This window comes from Thalassophryne amazonica, chromosome 1 (assembly GCF_902500255.1).
Source record: "Thalassophryne amazonica chromosome 1, fThaAma1.1, whole genome shotgun sequence".
NCBI lineage: Eukaryota > Metazoa > Chordata > Actinopteri > Batrachoidiformes > Batrachoididae > Thalassophryne > Thalassophryne amazonica.
The window spans coordinates 164431830-164451283 of NC_047103.1; the positions used below are offsets into that span (position 1 = coordinate 164431830).

The 19454-nt window shown below is 41.1% G+C and overlaps 1 protein-coding gene across 1 annotated transcript in view; it reads left to right on the top strand.

Moving 5' to 3' along the window:
* Nucleotides 1–19454, top strand: part of LOC117517414 (receptor tyrosine-protein kinase erbB-4-like) — an 886935-nt gene that overhangs the window by 657455 nt on the left and 210026 nt on the right. Inside the window, exon 13 of the mRNA XM_034178423.1 lies at nucleotides 8616–8748. Coding sequence (XP_034034314.1) covers nucleotides 8616–8748 — 133 coding nt within the window. The remainder of the gene's footprint in view (nucleotides 1–8615; nucleotides 8749–19454) is intronic.

Here is a 19454-nt window from a genome sequence, read left to right on the forward strand (position 1 = left end):
AGCTGAGTCCAATGAAGAGCATTGATTGCTGTGGTTGGCCTGGAACACGGCTTAAGGATGTGACTGTGGCCGTCTTTAATGGAAGTTGTGTGGGGAATACCAATGTTTGCTCACATGGTGGGGCAGCCTTCAGTTGTACTAACACTTTCACAAACGCAAATTTGAATGCATCCACAAAGACACACATCGACATCGACACTCGTTCTTTGAGGCATGAATCTATAGATTTTATATATCCACAACTCACCCAGTTGGGTAGAATTGGAAACCCTCCAAAGGGACGCATCCAGGAGGAATACTAATCTGTCACTCAAACTGCCTCAACTCGATCCTTACTCTCAGTTCCTAGTGGATCCCAAAAAACAAATTCTGCATGCTTCCTGTTGATGTTTTTTTATGTTGTTTTCATGCGTATACAGTAGTATTCAGAATAATAGTAGTGCTATGTGACTAAAAAGATTAATCCAAGTTTTGAGTATATTTCTTATTGTTACATGGGAAACAAGGTACCAGTAGATTCAGTAGATTCTCAAAAATCCAACAAGACCAAGCATTCATGATATGCACACTCTTAAGGCTATGAAATTGGGCTATTAGTACAAAAAAAAGTAGAAAAGGGGGTGTTCACAAATAATAGTAGTGTGGCATTCAGTCAGTGAGTTCGTCAATTTTGTGGAACAAACAGGTGTGAATCAGGTTTCCCCTATTTAAGGATGAAGCCAGCACCTGTTTAACATGCTTTTCTCTTTGAAAGCCTGAGGAAAATGGGATGTTCAAGACATTGTTCAGAAGAACAGCGTAGTTTGAGTAAAAAGTTGATTGGAGAGGGGAAAACTTATACGCAGGTGCAAAAAATTATAGGCTGTTCATCTACAATAATCTCCAATGCTTTAAAATGGACAAAAAAAAACAGAGATGTGTGGAAGAAAACGGAAAACAACCATCAAAATGCATAGAAGAATAACCAGAATGGCAAAGGCTCACCCACTGATCAGCTCCAGGATGATCAAAGACAGTCTGGAGTTACCTGTAAGTGCTGTGACAGTTAGAAGACGCCTGTGTGAAGCTAATTTATTTACAAGAATTCCCCTCAAAGTCCCTCTCTTAAATAATAGACATGTGCAGAAGAGGTTACAATTTGCCAAAGAACACATCAACTGGCCTAAAGAGAAATGGAGGAATATTTTGTGGACTGATGAGAGTAAAATTGTTCTTTTTGAGTCCAAGGGCCGCAGACAGTTTGTGAGACAACCCCCAAACTCTGAATTCAAGCCACAATTCACAGTGAAGACAGTGAAGCATGGTGGTGCAAGCATCATGATATGGGCATGTTTCTCCTACTATGGTGTTGGGCCTATATATCGCATACCAGGTATCATGGATCAGTTTGGATATGTCAAAATACTTGAAGAGGTCATGTTGCCTTATGCTGAAGAGGACATGCCCTTGAAATGGGTGTTTCAACAAGACAATGACCCCAAGCACACTAGTAAACCAGCAAAATCTTGGTTCCAAACCAACAAAATTAATGCCTCGCAGATGTGAAGAAATCATTAAAAACGTGGTTATACAACTAAATACTAGTTTAGTAATTCACAGGATTGCTAAAAAAGCAGTTTGAACATAATAGTTTTGAGATTGTAGCATCAACAGCAGATGCTACTATTACTGTGAACACCCCCCTTTTCTACTTTTTTTTAAAAATAGCCCAATTTCATAGCCTTCAGAGTGTGCATATCATGAATGCTTGGTCTTGTTGGATTTGTGAGAATCTACTGAATCTACTGGTACCTTGTTTCCAATGTAACAATAAGAAATATACTCAAAACCTGGATTAATCTTTTTAGTCACACAGCACTACTATTATTCTGAACACTACTGTATGCGTTCAATAAATAACTTTGGGGAAACAAAATTAATAAAACATAAATGCCTCTGGTTATACCTAAGCAATCGCACATCTGACCAATCAACATATAGATGTCACTCCAAGTCCTCACTTTTTCTTGTTACTCCACAATGCATGAAGGAGATTAGTGAGGGAAGCCACCAGAGGCATCGGCTTCTGTGGATGTGACTGCAGAAGCAGAGGATGTTGTAACATTTTCCGGTTGTATTAATCATCACAGCTTGAAGGTGAAATGGATCAGAGAAGGATTTTAATACAAGAAAACAGATCAAGTTTAGGCTGCAGACAAAAAGAATCCTCATGAGGGAAGCCACTGAGACATGCATGACACCTCTGAAGGAGTTATCAGCTTCTACGACTGTGACTGGAGAAACTGCACACAGTACAACGTTTGCCTGCTACATCACCGTTCAGAGCTTTGTGGTGGAGTGACACAGAGAATTTTAATCTGCGCTTGAGTCTCCTATGTGCCTTCTGGCAAACTCCAACTGAAATATCATGTCGTCTTTTCGATTGTGTGTGAGACCAGAATCATCAACTTCCGTTGTTAGGGGCTAGTATTGAGGTACAAACCCCTCTACTGGTGGTTGGCTCTCACTGCGGTATTGTATCACTTCCTGTTCCGGAGCACAGCAGTGTTTTGCTGTATCTGTTAGCTGTTTAATCTGCGCAGTTAGATTGATCTAGATAACGATTTGTTTCACAGTGTAATCTTCACGTGCCTTAACTAAAGCACCCTCTCTGCTGAATCACCTCTAAATTATTTTTAGCGCAGCTATTAGCTCTTAGCCGGTTTAGCATGGCGGCTTCTCCTGTCTCTCCTGCACTTTTCTGCACTGGGTGTGAAATGTTTAGTTATTCCTCGGCCTCCTTTAGCAGTAACGGTACTTGTAATAAGTGTAGTTTGTTCGTAGCTTTGGAGGCCAGGCTGGGCGTATTGGAGACTCGGCTCCGCACCTTGGAAAATCCTACAGCTAGCCAGGCCCCTGTAGTTGGTGCGGACCAAGGTAGCTTAGCCGCCGTTAGCTGTTCCCCAGCAGATCCCGAGCAGCTGGGAAAGCAGGGCGGCTGGGTGACTGTGAGGAAGAAGCATAGTTCTAAACACAAGCCCCCTGTACACCACCAACCCGTTCACATCTCTAACCACTTTTCCCCACTCGGCGACACACCCTCCGAGGATCAAACTCTGGTTATTGGCGACTCTGTTTTGAGAAATGTGAAGTTAGCGACACCAGCAACCATAGTCAAATGTCTTCCGGGGGCCAGAGCAGGCGACATTGAAGGAAATTTGAAACTGCTGGCTAAGGCTAAGCGTAAATTTGGTAAGATTGTAATTCACGTTGGCAGTAATGACACCCGATTACGCCAATCGGAGGTCACTAAATTTAACATTGAATCGGTGTGTAACTTTGCAAAAACAATGTCGGACTCTGTAGTTTTCTCTGGGCCCCTCCCCAATCGGACCGGGAGTGACATGTTTAGCCGCATGTTCTCCTTGAATTGCTAGCTGTCTTGAGTGGTGTTCAAAAAATGAGGTGGGCTTCATAGATAATTGGCAAAGCTTCTGGGGAAAACCTGGTCTTGTTAGGAGAGATGGCATCCATCCCACTTTGGATGGAGCAGCTCTCATCTCTAGAAATCTGGCCATTTTTATTAAACCCTCCAAACCGTGACTATCCAGGGTTGGGACCAGGAAGCAGAGTTGTAGTCTTACACACCTCTCTGCAGCTTCTCTCCCCCTGCCATCCCCCCAATACCCCATCCCCGTAGAGACGGTGCCTGCTCCCAGACCACCAATAACCAGCAAAAATCTATTTAAGCATAAAAATTCAAAAAGAAAAAATAATATAGCACCTTCAACTGCACCACAGACTAAAACAGTTAAATGTGGTCTATTAAACATTAGGTCTCTCTCTTCTAAGTCCCTGTTAGTAAATGATATAATAATTGATCAACATATTGATTTATTCTGCCTTACAAAAACCTGGTTACAGCAGGATGAATATGTTAGTTTAAATGAGTCAACACCCCCGAGTCACACTTACTGTCAGAATGCTCGAAGCACGGGTCGAGGAGGAGGATTAGCAGCAATCTTCCACTCCAGCTTATTAATTAATCAAAAACCCAGACAGAGCTTTAATTCATTTGAAAGCTTGACTCTTAGTCTTGTCCATCCAAATTGGAAGTCTCAAAAACCAGTTTTATTTGTTATTATCTATCGTCCACCTGGTTGTTACTGTGAGTTTCTTTGTGAATTTTCAGACCTTTTGTCTGACTTAGTGCTTAGCTCAGATAAGATAATTATAGTGGGTGATTTTAACATCCATATAGATGCTGAGAATGACAGCCTCAACACTGCATTTAATCTATTATTAGACTCAGTTGGCTTCACTCAAAATGTAAATGAGCCCACCCGCCACACTTTAGATCTTGTTCTGACATATGGCATAGAAATTAAAGACTTAACAGTATTCCCTGAAAACCCCTTTTATCTGATCATTTCTTAATAACATTTATATTTACTTTAATGGACTACTCAGCAGTGGGGGATAAGTTTCATTACAGTAGAAGTCTTTCTGAAAGCGCTGTAAGTAGGTTTAAGGATATGATTCCGTCTTTGTTATGTTCTTCAATGCCATATACCAACACAGTGCAGAGTAGCTACCTAAACTCTGTGAGATAGATTATCTCGTCAATAGATTTACATCCTCACTGAGCACAGCTTTGGATGCTGTAGCTCCTCTGAAAAAGAGAGCCTTAAATCAGAAGTGCCTGACTCCGTGGTTTAACCCACAAACTCGCAGCTTAAAGCAGATAACCTGTAAGCTGGAGAGGAAATGACATCTCACTAATTTAGAAGATCTTCATTTAGCCTGGAAAAAGAGTCTGTTGCTCTATAAAAAGGCCCTCCATAAAGCTAGGACATCTTACTATTCATCACTAATTTAAGAAAATAAGAACAACCCCAGGTTTCTTTTCAGCACTGTAGCCAGGCTGACAAAAAGTCAGAGCTCTATTGAGCCGAGTATTCCTTTAACTTTAACTAGTAATGACTTCATGACTTTCTTTGCAAATAAAATTTTAACTATTAGAGAAAAAATTATTCATAACCATCCCGAAGACATATCTTTATGTTCGACTGCTTTCAGTAATGCTGGTATTTGGTTAGACTCTTTCTCTCCTATTGTTCTGTCTGAGTTACTTTCATTAGTCACTTCCTCCAAACCATCAACATGTCTATTAGACCCCATTCCTACCAGGCTGCTCAAGGAAGCCCTACCGTTAATTAATGCTTTGATCTTAAATATGATCAATCTATCTTTATTAGTTGGCTATGTACCACAGGCTTTTAAGGTGGCAGTAATTAAACCATTACTTAAAAAGCCATCACTTGACCCAGCTATCTTAGCTAATTATAGGCCAATCTCCAACCTTCCTTTTTTCTCAAAAATTCTTGAAAGGGTAGTTGTAAAACAGCTAACTGATCATCTGCAGACGAATGGTCTATTTGAAAAGTTTCAGTCAGGTTTCAGAATTCATCATAGTACAGAAACAGCATTAGTGAAGGTTACAAATGATCTTCTTATGGCCTCAGACAGTGGACTCATCTCTGTGCTCGTCCTGTTAGACCTCAGTGCAGCTTTTGATATTGTTGACCATAAAATTTGATTACAGAGATTAGAGCATGCTGTAGGTATTAAAGGCACTGCGCTGCAGTGTTTTGAATCATACAGTATTTATCTAATAGATTACAATTTGTTCATGTAAATTGGGAGTCTTCTTCACGGACTAAGGTTAATTATGGAGTTCCACAAGGTTCTGTGCTAGGACCAATTTTATTCACTTTATACATGCTTCCCTTAGGCAGTATTATTAGAAAGCATTACTTAAATTTTCATTGTTACACAGATGATACCCAGCTTTATCTATCCATGAAGCCAGAGGACACACACCAATTAGTTAAACTGCAGGAATGTCTTTCAGACATAAAGACATGGATGACCTCTAATTTTCTGCTTTTTAAATTCAGATAAAACTGAAGTTATTGTACTTGGCCCAACAAATCTTAGAAACATGGTGTCTAACAAGATCCTTACTCTGGATGGCATTGCCCTGACCTCTAGTAATACTGTGAGAAATCTTGGAGTCATTTTTGATCAGGATATGTCCTTCAATGCGCATATTAAGCAAATATGTAGGACTGCTTTTTTGCATTTGCGCAATATCTCTAAAATTAGAAAGGTCTTGTCTCAGAGTGATGCTGAAAAGCTAATTCATGCATTTATTTTTCTAGGCTGGACTATTGTAATTCATTATTATCAGGTTGTCCTAAAAGTTCCCTGAAAAGCCTTCCGTTAATTCAAAATGCTGCAGCTAGAGTACTGACAGGGACTAGAAGGAGAGAGCATATTTCACCCATATTGGCTTCTCTTCATTGGCTCCCTGTTAATTCCAGAATAGAATTTAAAATTCTTCTTCTTACTTATAAGGTTTTGAATAATCAGGTCCCATCTTATCTTAGGGACCTCATATAGTACCATATCACCCCAATAGAGCTCTTCGCTCTCAGACTGCAGGCTTACTTGTAGTTCCTAGGGTTTTTAAGAGTAGAATGGGAGGCAGAGCCTTCAGCTTTCAGGCTCCTCTCCTGTGGAACCAGCTCCCAATTCGGATCAGGGAGACAGACACCATCTCTACTTTTAAGATTAAGCTTAAAACTTTCCTTTTTGAAAAAGCTTATAGTTAGGGTTGGATCAGGTGACCCTGAACTATCCCTTAGTTATGCTGCTATAGACTTAGACTGCTGGGGGGTTTCCCATAATGCATCCAGTGTTTCTTTTTATTCACCTCTTTTTGCTCTGTATGCACCACTCTACTTTTAATCATTGGTGATTGATCTCTGCTCTCTTCCACAGCATGTCTTTTTCCTGATTCTCTCCCCTCAGCCCCAACCAGTCTCAGCAGAAGACTGCCCCTCCCTGAGCCTGGTTCTGCTGGAGGTTTCTTCCTGTTAAAAGGGAGTTTTCCTTCCCGCTGTCACCAAATGCTTGCTCATAGGGGGTCGTTTTGACCGTTGGGGTTTTTCTGTAATTATTGTATGGCTTTTGCCTTACAATATAAAACGCCTTGGGGTGACTGTTTGTTGTGATTTGGTGCTATATAAATAAAATTGATTTGATTTGATTTTGAACAAAATCCACCTCGGTTTCACTCCACCAGGAAGCTTTATAACTGATGATGTAACAGATAAAAGTTTCCCTGTGTGCGGTTTCTTCAGTCACAAGCACAAGAAGCCTGCATTTAGTCCAAACTGTTATGAGTGTTTTGGTGGCTTCCCTCACTACTCTCCTTCTTGCTAATTCACTGAATTTTTGTGAACTGCCTATTGCAGACAGATTTAGCTGACAGTACCTGTTTGTATTTTTTTATGTTCTTCTTAAGATGTGAGACACTGTAATTTTTCTGTTAACAAGAAGGTCAATACTTTGTTTAATTGAAAGATACATGATGTTAAAACAGGAAACTCTGGCCCTGATGGTTCAAAAGTTAACTGTTAGTGTTGCTACTGTTTTGTTTCTTTTTGGAATATCACTCAATTTTTTTCACACTAGCCAAATGTAAAACTGTGTGGCTCTCATTCCATACTGATAAAGATAAAACTTTGGTTTGTAAAAATCTTAACATTTCCCAGGAAGTAGCTTTTATGGTGCACTGATACTGTGATCACAGCCAGAGGTGGTGGAATTTCTATTCTTTCTCTCAGTGAAAACAATGGAACATCCTATTTAAATTCTGTCACTTCTGTCACACCAAAATTTGAATGCAGCATGAGTGATATTTAGTGACTTGGAAATATTTATGTATCCATCCCCTGAGTCATCTAAAAAAAGCTGCCTATAAAAAAATACTACTTATGGCCTCTGAAAATGGAGGCACTGTGTGTAAAAATGTTGTAATTTCTAAATGATTAACCCGAAGAGCCCTGAGTTATTCCCCTTTCAAGGTACTTTATTTTAGTATTATGCCCATGTGTTGCATATCAAAATGCTGAGAACAATCTCAGCTTTTTAATGTGAGACATATATTTGTCTAGAAACCTGTGAAACATTATGATCTGTCTGATCAAAAGTTGACCCTGTCACAGGAGTGTTACAGCTCTAAAGGTTAAAGCAGTATTTTTCTTAAGCCCCTTCAATTAAAGCTGAAAATCAACAATACAAACACATATTGATTGCTTCCTTTCAACTCCATTGTGCTAGTGTGAGGTGTCTTAGTGGTTAGTACTGTGGCTTCACTGCCAGAAGTTCCCCGGTTGTAATCTGACCTGGTCCTTTCTGTGTGGAGTTTTGCATGTTCGCCCTCTATTTGTGTGGTTTCCCTTCAGGTGGTCCGGTTTTCACCCTTTTCCAAACAAAATGAATGATGACTTTAAATTGGCAATACATGTGAGTGAGGGTATGAATGTATGCACATGTTGGCCCTGTGATAGACTGGTGGACTGTCCAAGGTGTACAATGGCCATTGGATAAGTCTTGAACACACAGCTCCCCCACCCCCACCCCAATGACCCTTAACAGGACTAAGTGGATTCAGAAAATGCATGAATAAATTTTAATACTCATGGACCTGACTATGCATATGTCAGGCTGCCTTCAGACGATTGCAAAGATGTAATTCTCTGTGTAAATGTTTGTTTCCTTTACAGCTGAGAAGTGGATGGTGTGTGACCGCATGTGTTCAGATGGCGGCTGCTGGGGCCCGGGGCCTGACCAGTGCCTTTCATGCCGATATTTCAGACGTGACCGCACCTGCGTTGAATCTTGCAACCTTTTTGATGGGTGAGTAGTGGATTCAAAACTCCTGGATTCTCTCTCTCTCTCTCTCAGTATGTTTGTGCTGAACCGAATCCAGTCTGTAAAACTGTCTGAAAAATGAACATTTTCCTGAATGTTGGATCATTACAGTTTCCTGAGACAGCATTAATTCCCCTGCAAACTGCCATACATGACAAGTAGAAGAAGTAAAATCAATTTCAACAGCTTTGATGCATGAGAATAAAGTTGAAACATCCTCAAGGGCTCCGGAGGAGGAGACTCTAATTGGCAATCGGCATGAATGTAATGAGGTTCACCAGTGAGAAATTTCACATTGTGCACAGTTAAAATGAACACTTAGTGAGTAACTTTGGGCTGGGTCGTAAATCAATTGTCCAAAAATCATTCTGAATCCCACTTTGAAGTGTTACATTGTATGAACAGACATTTGCAGCAGAGGTCTTGGTGGACCGTCCTCAGATTCCAGTCGTCCTCTGCTGTTGGTGTGAATAATTGTATTCAAACCATTGCTTCATGCTGCCAAGAGGCAAAACAAAACGATCAGTGCCAAACTACCTGAGAAACATTTTTTGGAGACGTACTTTCCAGCCTTTCTTTGCTGTTTGTGAGCGAACAAGGAGGAGTTGTGAATTGCAGCACTTGAAAGCATCCATCTGAAATAAGACTGTACCGGCAGCATCTGCCACAAGATAAAAATGACTTTCTTGTTGAGCGCTGATGTCAAGCTTGTGTTTTTTTGTTGTTTTTTTTTTTTCCCAAGGGAAGAGAAGAGAGTGCGAGTACGTGTGAGAGAGAGCAACCCTCGGTCATGTTGACTTGTTGCTGGTCCTTTCCCAGCACCGTTTGCGGGAGGGAAGCTTTGAAGTTGTCTGTAAAAACAGCTCACAGCGAAGGCTTTGAAGAAGATGAGTGCGGGAGCGGCGCGTGGCAGAGGGCTGCTGAAGCGTGGTTGTTTTGAGTACTGTAAATACAGTCAGTCACAGTGATGCATCATAAGTAGCCTTTGACAGGCCTGTTTCATTCACTCCATCACTGGAACTGAGCTGTGTAAACAAAATGACAGCATAACGTAATGGCTTGTGGTCAATTTATCGTCTGCCAAGCCACCGGTGTCATCGTGCGTCTTCGGACTGTCCCTTTATAAAATGCTCACAAGTTCAAAATGTTACATCTTTTGTAAACAGTTGCTGGGGAAAGCTAACCTGAAACTGATAAAGTCCAGTCTGAAAGCCGTCTGAAAGCATGCCCCACATCCACCCCACCCCGGAAATGACCCGGTGTAACAGTTTATCTTCCCCCCTGGATATCTTACCCCCAGGGTGTAAGATATCCTAGGATATATTTTTTGGCAAGATATTGGGGTGGGGGGTGGGCAAACATTGGGGGGACAAACATTGGGGTTATAAGATATGTTTGTCAGAATGTATGTTTTTTTTTGTTGTTGTTTGTAATAATTGCATTTTTCACCTTTAACTTGCTGTGCAGCACACAGTTTACATCGCAGACTCTTGCAAGTTCACACATAAGCAGCCCTAGTAAGGTACCATTCAGTACACAAAAGGATCAAGCTCAAGGTCAAAGGTCAAGGTTACAAGAAGGTCAAACACTAAATTCAACTACACAACTTTCCTGGTCAAATTTTCATTATGTTTCTTAAACATATGTTTCTTTGCATACTATTGTGTCTGTGTGTATGTGTTTGTGTGTGCATGCACACACTACTGTGTGTTCTATACATATGTGGATATTTTATGCAAAACTAAATTGGAGTATTTTCCATCACATCACATATTTTAGGTTGTCAATCAGGTCCATATATTTGTAGAGTATATTTGGAAGGGGGATTTAAAGATACTTCAGAATAGGAAATATTACTATTATACGAGGTCTGTTAGAAAAGTATCCGACCTTTTTATTTTTTGCAAAAACCATATGGATTTGAATCACGTGTGATTGCATCAGCCAAGCTTGAACCTTCGTGCGCATGTGTGAGTTTTTTCACACCTGTTGGTTGCGTCATTTGCCTGTGAGCAGGCTTTGTGTGAGCAGTGGTCCACCCCTCTCGTCGGATTTTTGTTGCAAATAAATGTCTGAACGATTTGGAGCTTTGTTGCATCAAATTTTTTCAGAAACTGTGAGAGACCTCCAGGTGGACACCATTCGGAAAATTCAGATGGCTTTCAGGGATGATTTTATGGGGATTATACAGATTAAGGAGTGCTCCAGCCGGTTTAAAGACCGCCCACAGCGTCTGAGAGCGCGGCGCACTCCGAGCGCCGATCGACAGGCTGACACCCCGCTGAAACAACCAGATCATTTCCAACGTGAAGGCTTTGTTGATCCGGGACATCGTCTGACTTCCACAAAAATGGCAGAAGATGTGGACATCAAGACTTTTTCGGCACATTCCACTGTTACAGCAGTTTTTTTTCATGGAAAGAGAAGCGGAGGGATGCGCCACCCTGCTGCTCATGGCGCGGGACAAAAGCATGTCCGTGTTGGTCTCACAGGACGGCTTTGAGATGGCTTTCGGTGGCTTTTCAGTCATGTGACTATCCGAGAAATTGTACATGAGCTGGACATGCCAGAACATGTCCTGTGAGGCTTCATCATGGCGTTGCTTTGCGCCATGCGGCTCCACCGCGACCAACCTCCACCGAGAGGAGGTGCTTTTGTGCCACGCCATGAGCGGCTCCGTGGCGCATCCCTCCGCTTCTCTTTCCATGAAAAAAAAACCTCCTGTAACAGTGGAATGTGCCGAAAAAGTCTTGATGTCCACGTCTTCTGCCATTTTTGTGGAAGTCAGATGACGTCCCGGATTAACAAAGCCTTCACGTTGGAAATAATCTGGTTGTTTCAGCCTGTCGATTGGCGCTCGGAGTGCGCTGCGCTCTCAGATGTTGTGGGTGGTCTTTGAACCGGCTGGAACGCTCCTTAATCTGTGTAATCCCCATAAAATCGTCCCTGAAAGCCATCTGAATTTGCCAAATGGTGTCTACCTGGAGGTCTCTCACAGTTTCTGGAAAACTTTGATGCAGCAAAGCTCCAAATTGTTCAGACATTTATTCGCAATAGAAATCCGATGAGAGGGGTGGACCACTGTTAACACAAAGCCTGCTCACAGGCAAATGACGCAACCGACAGGCGTGAAAATTCTCACGCATGCGCACGAAGGTTCAAGCTTGGCTGATGCAATCACATGTGATTCAAATCCATATGGTTTTTGCAAAAAATAAAAAGGTCGGATACTTTTCTAACAGACCTCGTAGATAGCTACAGATACATACAGAAAGAATACCAATATTGTTCACCATCAATCACATGCCTTCATCTGGGACCATAAAACATCCATGAAATATAGAGTTTAAAGGTTGAGTGGATCCTATCACCTTTATTAAACCAGTATAAAACTCATTGAGATTAAGAATGTCTTTTTCAAGAGTGTCCTGGCCAAGAGGCAGGGCAGAGTTACACACACAGTTACATTTACTGTACATAGAAAACAGACACTTGAACGAGGTAATGCAATCAGGTAAAACATCTACAGGTCAGAGCCATCAAGAGTGATTTAAAAGTGTTAAGTGGCACAAGATCTTTCAAGCCCCTTTCACACCGAACCTGCTTTGAGTTGCTTCCTGTTGCATCATGATGATGCAGGATGACCTGCTGCATCAGGTGCACACAGCAGGGGGCAGAGAGGAGGGGAGAACGCAGCCTGCAGTTTCTCTGCACAGAGGAATCAAAGTGCAAAGTTTGGCTGCAGACAGACTGTGCACTTTGATTCCTCTTCTAGTTTATATTTGTTCTTGTGCTGAGCTGCAGGTCTGCACTCTGAGTTCTGTTATAGTTTATCTTTCCTCCTTTGACCATGAGATGTATGTGCGCGAACGAACCGTCCGTGAGCAAATGTGGAGATGTCTGGAGTTATACTTGATGTGGACATGTCCTGTCTCTGGCAATCAGTCTGTGAGCAGGACTTTTATGGATTTTATTTGAACACTTTTGTGAAAGAAGCGTGAGGAGCTGCAGCAGCTGCAGCTGCAATCAGCATTTTTTTTTTGTGCTCTTTTTTGAGCATGTAGTTTTACTGCATTGTGTATACGCTATAAAAACAATCCTGCATGGTTTATACTTCAGGAACAATGGAACACAGGGGGAATCATAAATTGGCGTCGGGTAACATTGTATTGTGAGGGTGTGGCTTCCAAACACGTTGAGTACCGTCCTGTTGCTCTGACTTGCACTGAAACCTTTATGCGTCGAGCACAGGACGCAAGAAAAAATTAAACATGTTTAATTTTTGGCATCCGATTTTCTTCGTCCTTTGCGTCCTTTGTGTTGTTGTGGCGTTAAGCTGCATCGTCTCGGCACTGGGTTGCTTCCACACACGTCATTATGACGACGCCCAACGCAACTGGAAGCAGCCCCGGTGTGAAAGGGGCTTCAGTCTAAACTCATTTTGGAGTTCTAAGAGTGGAATGTTGAAATGTTGCCAGTTAGGGGTGGGGGTGGGGGGAAGATTTCCAGCTTGGGGGGAAGCTATCCGGGGGGGAAGCTATACTGTTACACTGGGTCCTGGATAGCAGTCGCCGAGTCTGACAACCGACTTGAATGTAGCCATCTATCTGTTGAAACCAGATGAGACATGGGCATGTCCTTGGCCTTCTCCAGTCACTGGGATCCTCAGAACTGAGGCATTTGCCTTTTGTATCCTTAAAATGGCTAGCAGCTAGTGTGACACACTTGTAGCTAGTGTGACGAACGGGCAAATAAGTGTTTGTTGGACACAAAGAGCAGCACAGTGGGTTAGTGGTTGGCACTGTTACCTCACAGCAAAAAGATCATGGGATCACTACCCGTCTGGACTCTTCTATGTGGAGTTTGCATGTTCTCACCCCTATTTGCTTGGATTCCATTCAGGTGCTCCAGCTTCCTCCCACTTTTAAAGACATTCAGGTTAGGTGAATTTGAAATTTTAACTTGACCGTACGTGTGGTGCAGTCAAGTGAATTTGTTTGTCTGTATGTGGACTTGCAATAGACTGGTGTCCTCTCCAGGGTGTACCCTGCCTCTCACCCTATGACTCCTGAAATGGACTCCAGCCCCCCGATCCTTAATTGGAGTAAGTCAGCATAGAAAATGAATGTTAGACACAGTCATTCCAATGGTAGGATCCACCAAAAGACATACATAGTTCCAGAAACATCTAGGTATTGCCTTAGGTTACTGGCTAGCATCAACGTCTCGCAACCATATAGTAAGACAGGAAGTACCATGAACATAAAGACATGGTTCTTCATTGTCATGCAAAGATATTGGCATCACCAATCATGTCAGTCCATTCATGAACAGGGATTAATCATATTTGTCTTATTTAGTATATCACATAACATACTGTAAATAAATATGGAGGCAGGCAATTGAATATTTGATAGAGTGGACTGTAAAGTTGATATTCCCTTTCTAGATTACTGCCTTGGAATTTGTTCAGTGATAACTAGAACACCTGATTTTACCTGCACTTATTTCACTCAGAGTGCTCTAAGACAGCAAGACACACAACTGAACTTCATCCCACTGTTTTTCACAACTTATCACAGTGGCATCAGGGTAAGTCAGGTAGCACCAATGTACCTCTGCTGTACAAAAGTTCCTCCTGAGCTATCAAAGGGTATTTCGGGCCAGTTGAGGTCTACAACCCCACGAACATGGTTATCCCAAGTCTGTTCCCAGTTGGACATTCTTGTAAAACTCCAAATGGCAGTATCTTAAAAGCCATGTGAAGATAAAAGAGGACCTGACTTGAACCCAATTAGATTGAAGGAGATTGGTCTTAGGTTGCAACATTGATCTTCAGGAGAGATATTTAACCAATAACAGAAGGGTCAGTGGCTTAAATCCCAGATTAGAGTGGTGATCAAGATGAAGGTTTCCAATACCCTCCAAATTGAGCAATTTCTAGTAGCTAATTGAAAATACGTTTAATGAAAACATCTATTTTGGAAATAGTCTAAGATATCACAAAAAAAAAAAGTTACATTGGCATGAGGAGGTTTTTCAGGCAATTCAAAAAATCTATAGCTTGCAAATATTCTGCAATGGAAACACTTTTTCCACTGTTCCAGGTCATGTAATGTATAGAGTCACATGACATTCTAAAATTCATGGCAGGGTACATGTGAAAAGACTGCGATGGGGAGCTTGTTAAACCTCATAAGACGTAGCATTACAGCAAGACTGAATTTGAAAAAAAATGGCTATTTAGTGAGACTTAACCTCCCGTCACCATGACGATTGGAATTACAGTCCTCTCTAGAGCTTCGCCTGAATGACAGTTATCATGAGTAGAAAAAAAACAGCAATCACATTCTATCACTTAGCGAAAACGCTGTCATTTGACAATAATGTTTTACTTAACTTTTGAGCAAATCTGGAATTGAAACCAAGCTACTGATGCCCCCCTCCCCTAAAAAAAAAAAAGGGTTAAAAAAAAAAAACCCTTGATGAATGCTGCTCCCACTAATCCAAGAAAAACAAGGGGAAAAAATGTCAAAAAGGAAGAAGTTAGGATGTGATTCTAAGAAATAAGTAGACCAATAAAGGCTTCAAGCTTCGAATCATGTATATTATTGTACATCTGGGGAAATTTCTTTCAAACGTGCTTCTGTAACATGAACACAGAAATACACTTTGTGTCTGTTGACAGCCTGCAGGAAACACATAAGAGAGAGATCTCACAGGAGCCTTCCTGCAATGATTTGACAGTCTTAACCACTGCACATTGCTCTTTTTAATTAGCACACAAAGGATTCCTAAGTGGCTCCATGTACCAAGCAAATCTTCACCACACACTTACGTGATCTTTATGTACATGTCATCCTTGCATAGTATTTAGTTTAATTAGGTAGACTTCATTGTGAATCCAAATATTCTGGATAAAAATGTTAAAGTTGCACAGTCGGCTGTCATTATTCCAAGAGCTAACGTCCTATAGACTGATTGTCCTCTGATATGTGCAGCAGAGTAGCAGAATGAAAATTATGTTTTTGGTGCTGGACCCGAGACTGGTGTTGTTGAGGTGGAATTGCACATGATCTGGAAGCATGTGGTCGGTCATGCTACCTGTGTGATCGTATTGACTTCAAAACTGAGAATTCATGGACGCATTGGCGTGATGTACTCATGCAAACTGATGGTGGGACCTTCTTTAAAGAACCAAGACATGAACTATGCAAGGATGATGCAAACTGTTATTTAAGGTATGGACGTTACCCTGGAGGTCTTTTCAATAGATTTTATATAGAGATTAGGCAGTGAGCACTACAAAATGTGTATGAAGAGTTTGTATATCATGTAATCTATGTGCACTCTGTCCACTGAAAGAATATGCAGAAATGCTTCATTCCAGGGGTTTCAGCGTTTTCAGCTAATGACTAGAGATAAAAAAAAAGTACTCATCTTCAGCAGGAACACAGCTACTGTATAGTTTGCTATCACAGATTCATTTTTGGTCTCTTTCGCAATAGTCAATCATCCATATATAGAAGAAGTTCAGATCCACCATGGACTCTTCCTAGAGCTGGCCGCCTGTCTAAACTAAGTGATCGTGGTAGAAGGACCTTAAAGGGAAGTGACCAAGAACCCGATGGTCATTCAGTCAGAGCCCCAGCATTCCTCTTTCGAGAGAGGAGAACCTTCCAGAAGAACAACCATCTCTGCTGCAATCCTCCAATTAGGCCTGTATTGTAGATTTTCCAGATGGAAGCCACTCCTTAGTAAAAAGCACATGGCAGCCCAAAATCACCTGAAGGACTCTCAGACCATGAGAAACAAAATTCTCTGGTCTTATAAGACAAAGACTGAACTGTTTGGTGTGAATGCCAGGCATCATGTTTGGAGGAAACCAGGCACCATCCCTACAGTGAAGTATGGTGGTGGTAGCATCATGCTTTGGGGATGTTTTTCAGTGGCAGGAACTGGGAGACTAGCCAAGATTGAGAGAAAGATTAATGCAGCAATGTACAGAGACATCCTGGATAAAAACCTGCTCCAGAGCGCTCTTGACCTCAAATTGAAGCGACAGTTCATCTTTGAGCAGGACAAAGACCTTAAGCACTCAGCCAAGACATCAAAAGAGTGGCTTTAGGACAACTCTGTGAATGTCCTTGAGTGGCCCAGCCAGAGCCTAGACCTGAATCCAATTGAACATTCTGGAAAGATCTGAAGTTGGCTGTGCAATGACACTCCCCATCAAACCTGATGGAGCTTGAGAGGTGCTGCAAAGAGGAATGGACAAAACTGCCCAAAGATAGGTGCACCAAGCTTGTGAAATCATATTCAAGAAGATCTCAGGCTGGAATTGCTGCCAAATGTGCACAGACAAAGTACTGAACAAAGGCTGTGAATACTTATGTACATTTGATTTCTTAGGTTTTTTGTTGTTTGTTTGTTTTCATTTTTTATAAACTTGCAAAAATTTCAAACTTTTCCATGTTGTCATTATCGGGTGTTGTGAGTAGAATTTTGAGGCAAAAAAATTCATCCACTTTGGAATAAGACTGTAACATAACAAAATATGGACACATATGAATACTTTCTGGATGCACTTTTGCAAATTCTACTTTCTCAGCACAAAAAGAAAACATCTTAAGGCTTGGAAATGTGTATCCACAAGCAGCATATCATATGCTGAACTCAATATGTTGGGATAGTTTTGCAGTTGCAGGAAGTTGTGTTCCTCTTATATTGACCAGAGCGGAAATAATCCAGATGCAGGCAGTACACCTTATCTGATTTACTTTAAGATAACCTACCTTTGATACAAGGCAATTCAGTGGTACTAAGGACTCATAGAGACTGAGTACCAAAGACATCCATCCATTCAGAGGTCAGAGGATACTTAAAAAATGATGCTTTAGCATTTCAAAAAATCATGTTTATTCTATCTCCAAAGTCAACAAGTCCTTTAAAACTCACATCTTGGTTTTAACAACCTTGAACATTTTTCATCAAGTTTAACATGCAAATAAGAATCGTCTGCTTTCAGCAATATTTAAAACTAAATAAACAAAACTAAACTTGTGCATCACATTGAACACAGAGATGTTGCTCTGCTCTTTAACACAAGACAAATGTTAAACTGACAACATTTTAAAATTTACCTGAGGTGGTGGTTGTTGCATGTCTAAATATAATATCATAATCGAAGACACAGTGTTTCACATTGCATAAAAAAACAGTGCCAGTTTTGTTTGTATGACCTTTAAAAATAATCCTGTTTCAGTGCTGATGTGCTGAAATAACACAGCCCTTTCAAGTACTGAAATGTAGTCTGTTCAGCTGGCATGTCTTAGTGTCTTAAATACTGTTTCTGGCAGTGTTTGGTATGTTGTATATATTATGCTTCTCATCAGGACACTGAAGAGCATCTAACTCTATTGAATTATTGAAAATGCATCATGTTGTCTGCATAGAGATAGATAAGTTTTATTTGTAAGGCTGAAAGCAATTTAAAAATAAGAAATCAATTGAATAAGGATACTGTTTATTTTGGCATTAACTGCTCAACCGTACACTTCCAATGGTTGTTCATTTCAAATAGTCGTCATTTTTCATCTCGGCCTTTATTGTCGTGAATTGTTTATTCCACAATCTTGTGTTCACTTAAATATATTCAGTTCTGAATATACTCTATTGTACAGCCATGATTATACAGTATATATGTATAGAACTTACTGTCAAAGAAAGGTTCAGTCACCTCGACCTCGCAGATGGTGCTGTGATCTTTAGAGACGTATTGGACACCCTGGTTGCAACACTTGAGAAGGAAAGTGAGCAGTCAGAAAATCTAGGTTTGTCCTGGGTCGAGACTAGGAATCATTGACTGCCTGGCCTTGGCCCTCAGCAGTGTATGCAGTGAAAGTGATGAACTCGTGGAGAAATGTGCTTATCTCAGTAGTGATCACTCTGGATCCTCAGCCTTTGAGGTTGAGAAACAACTGGGAAGAGCTTGCAGAGTCATGAGGTGATTGGACAGAGGTGTTTAATGATGCAGATATCTTTGCAGGAGAAGGAAGGTCCAAGTCTTTATGTTTCTAGTGCTTCCTGTCTCACTGTATGGTTGTAAGATTTCAACACTAACTAGTGACCTTGGGCCCTCATCACACCACATGCTTACCACATTCTCATTGTGTACTTCTTGTCCTCATTAATACTGCAACACACACTGGTCTTTTTCATTTGTTCTGCAAGTTATCTTGTGTCAACATGTAGGTTCAACAATAAACTACATTCAGAAAAATGGCTGTCTTGCTACACATGCCCATTTCTACTTAAATATGCTCTGTGTGGATGTGTGGACGGGGGCATGCTTTGAAGTGAACCTCTATTTGTATTGGGGGTAGTTTTTAGGTGGTGGGGGATCTTTTTTATGTCCAAAGCAGCAGGACTAATGACTGTGTTTCAGCACAATGGACAGCAGCTTGCACATTGCTCGAGCAGGCACATGGACAGCCACTTCAATTAACTCCCTTCTACATCATTTCTATATCAATACAGTCATTGCTACGCTCTTATGAATTTTTTTACTGCATCCTGATTTGATAGAACACATTTTGTTGTACAGTCTTTGAGCATATCCAAAGTGTGACCATGTCCTCCAGGTTCTTGGACACCATACCTCATCCTCATCCATTTGTACTCTTTTCCTA